At 38.9% G+C, this 12,277-nt stretch overlaps 1 protein-coding gene across 4 annotated transcripts in view; it reads left to right on the forward strand.

Moving 5' to 3' along the window:
* Positions 1 to 12,277, forward strand: part of ADAM23 (ADAM metallopeptidase domain 23) — a 93,587-nt gene that overhangs the window by 20,855 nt on the left and 60,455 nt on the right. For all 4 annotated transcript variants that reach the window (XM_081939880.1, XM_081939881.1, XM_081939883.1 and 1 more), the window contains exon 4: positions 368 to 431. In XM_081939880.1, the coding sequence (XP_081796006.1) occupies positions 368 to 431 (64 nt within the window). The remainder of the gene's footprint in view (positions 1 to 367; positions 432 to 12,277) is intronic.

Here is a 12,277-nt window from a genome sequence, read left to right on the forward strand (position 1 = left end):
TGTATAAAACTAATTAACCTTTGTTTCAGGTACATTTTTTGTGATGCAGGCATGCCTCTCAGGCAGTTGTAAAAACACGTTCTCTAGGCAATGCTTTTGGGAGTGTTTTGCTTCTGTCTTCTTTCTAAGTCTGATAGAGAGGGTCTGGTCCAAAATCATCCTGCTGGTTTTGTGCCTAAAGCAGGACTAGAACTCACAATTTCCATGTATCTAACCACTTGAACATAATATGCAATATTTAAATCCAGATTTGCAGTTATAATACCTCATCAGGGACGATTACTCTTTGTTATTCTTTATTCACAATGAATGAAGTCAGCTTTATATAGCAGATTATACTGATATATTTTCCTTTGCTTCTTTGTAGTGACTTATTATCTGCTGATTATGTGGAAATTCATTATGAAGATGACAAACCACAATATTCAAAGGTAGTGTAGTAATTTTTCTTGTGTTTGATAATATTAGCATATCTCATATATTCATTTTATGGTTAAATGTTTCAAAGTGTGAAATGTGCATTGTGTCTACTAATATCTGTGGCATTTGATATGCTGTATGTTTGCTATGATAGGGCAACAGAACAAGTTTAATATGTTTTAATAAGATTAGGCTTTGAAATCACAGCCTGCTTAGTTTAAAACACTGTATTGTTTGTTGTTGTTTAGCCACTAAGATGTGTCCGATTCTTCATGATCCCATGCATGGACCATAGCATGTCAGTTCCCCCTGTCCCCCCTGCCTCCTGCCACCCCTTTTTCCTTTTGCCACCAATCTTTCCCAACATCAAGGTCTTTTCATTTTGACTGGCTTCAGTCTGTCTGGTCGAAATTGAACAGAATCAGGTATGATACTGGAAGAAGTGCCCCTGCTCTGCATCAGCGAGGATGGAAAGATCAATTGTGGTGCTGGTATGCAAACTATTAAACATATTGTGCAAAATTGCCCATGACGTGTGTTCTCTGGTTCCCTAAAAGATCTGCATGAAACAGCGCCAGAGGTGATACCTGGAAGCTGAATTGGACATCCAGTTATGAGGCTACTCCCTTACCCCCAAAATAAGGTTTACCTATAATTATATGGATTGTGTATATATGTTTACTTCTTTTCTGTCATGTAATAATAATAATAATAATAATAATAATAATAATAATAATAATAATAATAATAATAATAATAATAATAATAATGTAAAAATATGACTTGCCTGTATCCAAAAAGCCATGGGAACATAAAGTGGAAAACGTTGTTGAAAATAAGAAGGTGAAGATCTTGTGGGACTTTTGAATACAGACGAATGATCATTTGGAACACAACACACCAGATCACAGTTGTTGAAAATGGAAGTGTACAATTTATTGATATCGCTGTACCAGGAATCCCAGAGTCGAAGAAAAAGAACTGGAAAAAATAATAAAATATTGTGACCTGGCAATCGAAACTATGTGATTATGGATGAAGCATGTGACAGTGATACCCATTGTCATCGGGACACTTGGCACAATGTCCAAGAACTTTAGAAAGTACATCAAGAAATTGCAGCTTTCTGCAATAACACCAGCGGAACTGCAAAAGACTGCACTACTCGGAACAACATACATTTTTAGAAGATACTTGATCGATACCTAGGATGCTGCAGCAACCCGTATCAACTATCAGAACCAGTCAATGATAATTGTGATACATTTTTAAATGTTCAGTTGACTTGAGTTTCATGTTTAATGAATAAAAGATAATAATAATAACAATAACAACAACAATAATAAATAATTATAATTATAATAATAATTATAATTAATAATAATAATGTACATTAAAGAAAGAAACAGAGTCACTAATCCTGGCTGCGCAAGAACAAGCTATCCGAACAAATGCCATTAAGGCCAAAATCGAAAAATCCTCTGATGATGCCAAATGCAGACTCTGCAAAGAAGTTGATGAAACTGTTGACCACATACTCAGCTGCTGTAAAAAAATCGCGCAGACTGATTATAAATTGCGGCACAATTCAGTAGCACAAATGATCCACTGGAATTTGTGCAAAAATTATAATATTAAAACAACAAACTGGTGGGAACATAAGCCTGAAAAAGTCACCGAAAATCAGATGGTCAAGATCCTACAGACAAAATACTGGCGCATAACACACTAGACATCACACTGGTTGAGAAAAATAAGGTTACAATCATAGACATCGCAATACCAGGTGATAGCAGGGTCAATGAGAAGGAACATGAAAAAATCGCGAAATACCAGGATTTAAAAATTGAAATTCAACGATTATGGCACAAACCAGCAGTGGTAATTCCAGTGGTAATCAGCACACTGGGTGCTATTCCAAAAGCACTGGAATTACATTTAAAACAGTTAAAACTTGACAAAATCACCATCAGTCAAATGCAAAAAGCTGCACTGCTTGGATCTGCACGTATATTATGAAAATACGTTATGACGTCCTAGGCCCCTGGGTGGGGCCCGACTAGTAATCAATGCCAAATCTGGCAAAACAACTGGCCACTGTGATACAATCGTATAATAATAATTGGTGTCCAGAGTATTTGAGTTATACTTATATATAATATTTTATATGTATGTATGTAAGTATGTATGTATGTATGTATGTATGTATGTATGTATGTATGTATGTATGTATTTGTGTTACAACCCCTGGTATGCCCAAATAGCTAGCTGATGAGAGCTAAATAGCTTGAAATGGATCCATACTACTCTCCCTTTATTTATTTATCAGCACAAATACAACACACACACACACACACACACACACATATCTCGTAGATTTTCACGGGTGTAGGTATGCTGGTTTTGTTGTATTCGGGTCTTTTCCCGTGTAAGATTGAGATTGTCTTTGCAACGTTTCGGCAAGATCTCACCTGCCATCTTCGGCCTTGGGCTTAAAATGGGAACGGAGCTGTCGTCTTTCTGTAGATCTTGGTGGGAGGGGATGGGGTGCTGGCTTTGTTTCAGTAAGTGGAATGATTGGTTGTGTGGTTGTATCATGATTGGTAGATTGGTGCTGATTGGTGCTGGCTGTGTGTGCATTGTTGTTTTGTATTGTAACGGCTTGGGTGGTGGGTGGTGTTCGTTTGTTGGCTAGGGCTGGTTTCCAGATGTTTGGTAGGCGGGAGGTATCATCATGTTTATTCATGTTGTGTGGGTGTTTCTCTATTTCGATGGCTTCCATAAAGCTACTGGACATGAAATCCCGTAAAGCTACAGGACATGAAATCAACTTTGAAGGAGCCAGGTTAATCTCCAAAACAGAACACCTCAACAAGAGAATAATTATGGAAGCCATCGAAATAGAGAAACACCCCCACAACATGAATAAACGTTGCTTTAAATTCAGCTTCAGTTCCACCATTGCCAAACAGCTTATTATTCTGACAAGCAATGTAAATATTATCAACTATAAACAATGTGTGGGCAAGTGCAAATTGTTAAATAAAAGTAGGTTGGGAGGGGGGAGTCAAAAAGCTATGTTATAGCTATCTCATCAGATATTAAACTGGGATATTTAGAATAAAATTTTACTGTGTTGTAGTAAAATAGTGCCTATATTGTATTCACTTGATGTATACATTTATGGAATGAGGCAAATGTTGGTCTTTAATGTTTACTCTTTCGCTTCAACCTGCATAGAAAAACTGGGTCTGCACAGGACATGTCATTGGTATCTGATACCCATAAAATTTCATTCAAGAGAATTCTACATTGAAGAAACCTGGATGTTAGATTTTATTGGTGCTGGTGGAAGAGAGGGTAGAGAAAGAAGTTTTGAATTTTGCTTCATGTAAAATGTTCATTGGTTGTGCTAAACATTAATTGATGTATAGTTTCAAATATGGTTTGTGCCTTATTTGGGATTGTAATTTCTGGATTGGCTTTCAAAAAACTTCCAGAATAGAAATACTGTTAAAGGTTTTTATTGACAACTAAGAAACTCCTGTATTATCAACAGTATTTGAGACATACTTAGGAGCTAAAATTCCACTAGAAATAATAAGTGGGACATTTTTTTTACATATAGCAGTAACATGACCTAGATTTCTCTAAACATTTTTCCGAGTTAGTCATTTGTAAATAGTGAGGGAAGCCTTGAGATTATAGACCACTTTGCTGATATAATTACTAATGTTCTCAGGAGAAATAGTGAATTCATTATCCAGGAGATTAAATATAGGACACTTCTTCCATGTTTAGAAAATTGATTTTAATTTTGTTTTATGCAGTAAAAAGAGTGGCTATTTTGTATTTTTTATGAATATGCTATGTGATGACTTGAAACTGAGGTGAAAAGCCTTAGACTTTTTTTAAAAAAAAAAGAATAAAAGTGAATAAGTGAATAAGTGAAGTCTCTCCTTCACAGTCCTCCCTATTGACCAGTGATGGGATTCAAATTTTTACTACCGGTTCTGTGGCTGTGACTTGGTGGGCGTGGCATGGTGGGTGTGGCAGGGGAAGGATACTGTAAAATCTCCATTTCCTCCCCACTCCAGGCAAAAGTTACTGAAAAATTTCCATTTCCTCCAGATCAGCTGAGACTTGGCAGGCAGAGACTAGATGGGGGTGGGGCTAGTCAGAGGTGGTATTTACTGGTTCTCCGAACTACTCAAAATTTCTGCTACCGCTTCTCCAGAACTGGTCGGAACCTGCTGAATACTACCTCTACTAATGACCTCTTTTTTTAAAAAGAATTTTATTGGTTTTTAAACATTTATGAGGAAAGGTAAAAGGGTACATAGAAAATTTTGGCAGCTCCCGTGCTAGTGGTAGAAATCCCTCCAAATCTCACAATTTTTACAATGTTAAAAACAACGTATAAAAGATAAGCAAAAACAGAATCTTGTTCTACATTATATCAACCATGTGTTCAATCATCTCTTTTTTTGTCACTTTCTAGTATATCAACAATTACAATAATATTTCAAATGCATTTATTTTTGTGACCTGAGCCTTTTCACTATTGCTCCCTCCTCCCTGTCCCCAGATGGAGCCACACCCCCTCCCTCCTTCATATCTTGTACTGTAGGAAGTTATCACCTAGCCCTCTCCCAGAAAAATGAAATATCCTAGGAAATATTGATAAGGCAGAATATTATATTTTCCTGGATGTGAAAAAGGGAGAAACACATTTTAAACACAGAGTAAATTCCTGCAGCTTCCCCGCTTTGTCAATGGGCCATTAAGAAGGCCAAGCTAGTCCACTTTACATAATAAAGAGTTCTCCTCTTAACTCCAGAGTGATGGGATAAGGCAGGATAATATAAGCCTTTATTCAAGTGACCACATGGCAGCTGAACTCAATCAAACCTGAATTCAAAACAGCCTAGAGGGTTGCCCCTGCATGGGCCCATGTGAGTCTGGCAACCAATCAGAATACATTTCTTACACAGGAACAGGAAACAGATAGGTGGGACTGAACAGGTTATAAAAATCCCTGCAAGCCCTTCTTCACCCCTTCTCTTCCCTTCTCTTCTTCTCCACCAACATTGAAGCATGTGATCGCCTTTTCTGTTCAGGGCTCGGGCCATGTGGTCCTGTCCACCATTAAACCATCTTTCCAAGCAGCCTCCATGTCTCCAGTGTCTTTTTCCCCACTTGGAGCCGAACCCAGAAGGACACTTCTTTCAACAATTGGCGACCCACAGATGGGACTCCAAGCTAGCCTAACAAATGGATATGGCCCAGGTAAGCCTCCCATGCCGGCACAGACCCCATTGAGTCTGTGGGTGGACTTTATCTTGGCCTTAACCATTTGGATCTAGGCTTTAAAGGGGTTTTGAGTTTGAGCTCAAAGGCTGCCTGGAAAGAAGGTGAGTACCTCTAAATTTTAATTCTCTAAAATTTAATGTTAAAGCATGGCAAAGCGTGGAAATGTGTGTATGCCTGCATGTGTGTGAGTGATGAAATCTTTCTCCCAATCACAGCTGGATCCTGGTTCCTCTGTGTGTTTTACCAAGAGAGCCTGGAAAGCATTAGGGTCAGGCCAGAGCATGGACCTTCTGTTAGGGAAAGGAGAGTGTGTGTGAAAATGGATGGAAAAGTGAATGCATTTTGCTGTTGTTGCTGCTTTTGTCCTGTGAAAAAAGCAAAGGCCCATTGTGTGTAAAGAGAGAAGGAGGTGCTAGTACTAACTGCAGAGGGGCAGAGGTCCTCCCCAGATCACCTTTTTGGATCTGGAAAACCTTAGCAGAATTCCCTACGAGGAAAGGGGCCGAATACTTCGTTGAGGGAATCGAAGTCCTTCCCGGAATTTTTTTTATTTCCGAAAACTTACGGCGGGTGGCACCCGGCTAGGCCAAAGTGAGCCCTGCATGTAAAGGGTCATGGGAAGCGTTAGCTCGTGGGTGGCCAGAAGTGCCCTCGGAGATTTCCTTAGATGCCAAGATTTTGGCTGAGAGCAAGGAAATTGTGTGAGAAATGGGCTTTGCTGAAAGATGACGCAGGAAAACTAATTTGGCTACATAAAGGTACTTAAAAGAAAAGGGAAATGTTGAAATGTTTCTCTTTTTTCTCTTGTCTGTCTCTTTCTCTGTCTTTTATGTAACCACGTGGTTTGTTTTTTAAGATTTGTGCCTTCCCCAATTTAACTGAGATTCAGGGTGGGAATGATTTTGTTTGTGAAATTCATGAGTTTTGTTATGCCCTCTTTGTCTCTCTGTGTGTATGTCTAAGTCTTTGTGTGCCCTCGAGGTAATTGTAACTATAAAATGTCTCCAATCCCCCCCCCCAAAAAAGACAAGAATTTTAAAGTGTTCAAAGAAAGAAAAGAGTAAGCTGGCAGAAATTGCCTTCGCTCAGTTTGTTGGGCCCACAAAACTGAGTGAAGGTGGAGGGAATCTTTGCTTTGCATCTGTTTTGGCCAGCAGAGACAGAGTAAAGATATTTTTTTTCTTCCTTCCTTCCTTGCCTATACCTTAAAGTAACAACCCAGGAAATGTTTGCAAGAAAAGTTTCATCCTTGCATTTATTGTGTGCTTAAATGATTTTACCTGTTCATTTCTTTCCTGAAGCATGTGAATCCAGACCCCATTTCTCATCTGTGATATCCCCATAATGTTTATCTGTTTATCTGCTGAGTAACTGATGGTTTTATTTTTTTCAAACTCTGCCTGCAAGCTATCTACCCCCCCCCACGCCCCTCCCTTACCTCTAATCCTCCAACAATGCCTTTTCTGTGGGGGAGGGAACCTTGTTCTCATGTCTTTCAGCCCTAGAAGATTGTACTCTTCAGGTGAGTATAGAGGTTTTTTTCCCTTTTGGGGGGAGGAGGAGAGTGTTGCCTTGTGTGTGCATGTATGAAATGAAGGAAATTCCTACTAAAGGTTTGCCTTCAATCTGAGTAAAAACCCTCTGCACATTTTTCTGACCAACCTACTCTATTAGTCCTAAAGTAAAAACCTGGCCTCCAGAAGGCAGTTTTGATTTAGATTTTGTCAACAAATTTGCTGATTTTCTGGCCACCATCAGATGAATCAAGGGCCCCACCCAGATGCAAACGATGTGTTAATGAAAGTCTCCATACATCTTGGTCTTTAAAACTATGCCAGAAATTGCTGGGAGACCAAGATAGGGTTTGGATCTTTAAAAATATGCCAGCGTGTGCTGGGAGCGCCAACCTAGAACCCTGGCTGAATGCAAACAATGTGTGGACAAACATCTCTGTGCATTGTTTCTATACATCTTGATATTTAAAAATGCCAGCGCGTGCTGGGATATCAAGATAGAATTTGGATCTTTAAAAATTAGCCAGCATCCGCTGGCAGGTCCAAATTAGAAACGAACACCCCAGGGCAGAGACAGGCATTAACAATCTAGTGCGTGATCATTTCCAGACCTGGAGGGAAGTTGAGATCCTTTAATAATAGAAAATGGAGCTCATTGGCTTATGTACAGCTCCCTGAAGTAATTGTAATAACTGCCTTGCATGAAGAAAGAATGAAATGGGATTTTTGTATGTGAAATTAATGATTGCAGTGCAAATGTGAGTATGTTGATGGTAAAAGTTGGTATGAATGTAGTTTGATTCCCTTTCATATAAAGAAGCAGTAAGTTACAAGGTTGTTTAATGGTATGTGTGTGTATGCATGTGTGTTATCATTTCCAAACCTGAAGGGAGGGTGAGATCCTCTAATAAAAGAAAATGAAGCTTGGTGGCTTGTGAAAAAAAAGCTTCCTAAAATACCTATGATTGTTTGGCAAGAGCAAGCATGAAGGTCTGATTGCAGTATGAATGTGAGTATGTGTCCCCCATGCCCCAGGGAGTGATAAGTGAATGGATCCAGAGATCCACGTGATTGCCTGTGTGAATTCCCCCCCCCCCCCCACTCTTCCTTCTGGGTCATTCTTTGGAGGGAAGCAGGAAAAGCGGGGAGAATGAGTGTCTGCTCATTTTTACCATGAGTGTGTGTATGAAACGCCCCAGTGATACCTGTGAATGCCTCTGGGCATTCCCCCCTCCTTCTTTCCCTCCTTCCTTTTGGGTCATTAAAGGCTGAAATTTTTTCTCCTCACTTTAACCACTTTCCCCCCCCCTCTCTTCTGAGAAATTTGGAGTAAATAGGTGATCTGCTCGTGCACTTTTACCTTTCACTGTTGTGATCTTTCATCTGCATATAAAAATTATGCAGTTACATTTCTTTGTCTGCTCTGAATACAATTTTGATTTTTTTTTCTTCTTCTGGAAATTTTTGAGGTTTACAATGCTTAATTAAACCTATAAAAAGGAATGATTTTGAGATATTTTGCTTACATTTGTAAATGTTTTAACATACTTGATGAGAATTTGCTTCCATCTGAATGGAATTTGACATTTTGGAGTGTTGACTCAAAGTACCTTTTTTTTTTAATTGCATTTTTTTTAAAGCTGTTTTTCTTCCCTCCCTCTTTTACACCTGTGCATTTTTAAATGTTTATGAGTCAAGGTGCTCCACCCTATGATATTTTATTTGTTTGTTTGTTTGCAACACAAGTTGTTGTCCCTCTTGGAAATTTACTCATCTTACTGCAAAAGTGTTTCAATCATACAGGCAGTGGGAATGTCATGTTCCATGAAATTTACATCGTCTGCCTCCTGAAATAATGTTTGGATTTCCACACTTGCACATAAGACTAAAGATATGTCTGTAAAGAACTGTATTCTTGGCCTCTTTTTTTTTTTTACCTCAGAAACAAAGGACTGCTAGCTCAAACCATAACTCTCCAATTTGCTGCTGGTGATTGCCTCCTGATAAAACCTGACATGAGGAAAAAAAACTTAGCCAAGCCTGGGACAGACTGCCAAGACTGACTGACCACTCTTACCACCAAACCAAGCATGCCACCCTAGCAGACATGAAAGAACCTTGAAGGAGATGAAGAAGTAAAGACCAAAAGACTCTTTTCAATTCCCAGAAGACAGCTGAAAAGATTATGGGGAGGGTGGAATTTGATAAAGTTTTCTTTCTCTGTTTCATTCACAGAAATTTATTATGCTTTCTTCCTTGCCTCATTTATATTGTAATCAGTTTAATGTACTCATGTAAGAATTGTATTTGAGAGTGGCTGGCACAGCAAGATCTGAACACCTTAGATTTCTGGCTGGTGGGAGGGAAATTTATCCAAAATATCTGTATTTTCTGTATTTTGAAGCAGACACACACACACACACACACACACACACACACACACACAAGAGAGGGAGAGAGAGAGGCCCCATTCAGAATTAGATTGAAACTATCTCCTTGACTTAACTCCACAAAGCATTTCCTAGGTTGATTTTTGTCTTTGCACAAAAGCAGATATCTCCCTTTTAATCCCATGGGGGAGGGTCAGTTCCCCTCAGGCAATTCCCCCACTTGAAGAGTAGTAGAAAGGATCTTCAAAACTCAAACCCTGACAGTGACTCCCCCCCCCCCAAAAAATGATGTTGCCCAGTAAAGCAGGACATGGTGCACTGGTGGTCTCAGGAGGAGGAATCCCAGGGCTCATTGTGTGTAGTTTTAAAAATACTAAATAGCTTGTATTGCACACTAGCTAAACTCAATTTGGCCTCACTAAAATAAGAGCTAGGGCAGATTAAAGAACCATCCCCTGAAAATGGGTAGCCTGTACTTCTTTAAAAGGCAGAACCATGGCTGTGAAGGATTTTTGGGATTTGTGGTTGCTTGTACCCTGTCTGGAAGCTCACAGAAAGTGATATCAACCATCTGAAAATAATTGGCATGGTAAATTGGATATTGTAAATTTCTTTCCAGAAATTGTGCCCTGGTTGTTAAGACCTTCATGGTTGAAAGCTCTCTGGGAGCCAACTGAAGGGATCCTTCTGCTGTCTCTTTCAATGCCTTTCCATCAGAAAAATTAAGTTTCCTTGATCTGACCAATTTTATCTTTTGTCAAAAACATGTGCGTTCCACTCACATGTTTTGAAAAAAAAAGGAGGGATTGTAGGAAGTTATCACCTAGCCCTCTCCCAGAAAAATGAAATATCCTAGGAAATATTGATAAGGCAGAATATTATATTTTCCTGGATGTGAAAAAGGGAGAAACACATTTTAAACACAGAGTAAATTCCTGCAGCTTCCCCGCTTTGTCAATGGGCCATTAAGAAGGCCAAGCTAGTCCACTTTACATAATAAAGAGTTCTCCTCTTAACTCCAGAGTGATGGGATAAGGCAGGATAATATAAGCCTTTATTCAAGTGACCACATGGCAGCTGAACTCAATCAAACCTGAATTCAAAACAGCCTAGAGGGTTGCCCCTGCATGGGCCCATGTGAGTCTGGCAACCAATCAGAATACATTTCTTACACAGGAACAGGAAACAGATAGGTGGGACTGAACAGGTTATAAAAATCCCTGCAAGCCCTTCTTCACCCCTTCTCTTCCCTTCTCTTCTTCTCCACCAACATTGAAGCATGTGATCGCCTTTTCTGTTCAGGGCTCGGGCCATGTGGTCCTGTCCACCATTAAACCATCTTTCCAAGCAGCCTCCATGTCTCCAGTGTCTTTTTCCCCACTTGGAGCCAAACCCAGAAGGACATTTCTTTCAACAGTACATTACTACCTTTTTCACTGCCTCCCATATTTTCGTCCTCTAGGAGAGAACTGTGCTTTTTAATGAAGGCTTCTGCCTCCCCCACTGTATTAATTCTAACTCTGTTTCCCTCCCAAAAGATCAGCATTCCCTCTGGCTAATGACCATTTTGGAATACCCAAGTTAAGAGTGTGCAATGTACAGATTACACTCAAGATCATGTGGTCTTTCTTTTATTTAAACATTTTGTGTTTAATCTGGATCAAATTCATAAACCAAAGTGCAGATCAATAATGGATTTGTGAGTTAATTGATTATTTCTCATCGATTTTCTTGAAATCCAGTCAATTCTTTCTTATTTTGTTTTTCACTTCACACAAAAGTTATTTTTTTAAAAAAAATCATAAAATGATAATTGTACTTGCGCCTGCTTTAAAAAAAAAACAACTTAAGCATTCAAATTTAGATTTGGTTATGATGACCCTAAGTGAAATTAGATAATTAAGTCTATTAAAAGTTTTACTAACAACTATAAATTGGAAACAACCTATTTGATGCGGGTATATTTGTGGAAAGAAGTTTAACATGCTTCATAACTGAGTACTAGTCTCATATTTATTTTAAGAATGCTGTTGGGTCATAGATTGGCCATAAAAACAATGATTTATAATGCAGCACTTTAATGGTGTATCATTTGCTCAGAAAAGAAAGTGTACCATAGGAACAGGTGGTTATCAAGAGAGTTCTCTTTGTGTTTAGCCATAGGAAACTGTCCAGAGTTACCTGGAGCTGGATGGCGTATGCATTTAATAAATAGTAATACTTGACAATGTCTTCCCTGAGAGCAGGAAAGTTGAAGAAAGAGACAGAGGACTAATTCTGGGTGCACAAGACCAAGCCTTAAGAGCAAATATATGCAAAGCCAGAACTGAAAAAAACCACAACAGACAATAAGTGCCAACTGCCCACTGAAGAAGTACTACTAGTTAGTTGCCACAAGAAGTTTGCACAGACAGACAACAAGCAATGGCATGACAAAGTAGCAACAAAGGGGCACTGAAATATCTGCAAAAATACCATTTGAATATCTTTGCAAGCAAGAACTTGTGGGATCACAAAATAGACAAAGTAATAGGAAACAAAGAAGCTAAAGTTCTCTGAGACTTTAGAATTGAAACAGAGAAGCATCTACCACATAACACCCCAGAGTTACAATTGTGAATAATAAACACAAAAATGTCC

This window comes from Natrix helvetica (assembly GCF_964273705.1).
Source record: "Natrix helvetica genome assembly, chromosome: 1".
NCBI lineage: Eukaryota > Metazoa > Chordata > Lepidosauria > Squamata > Natricidae > Natrix > Natrix helvetica.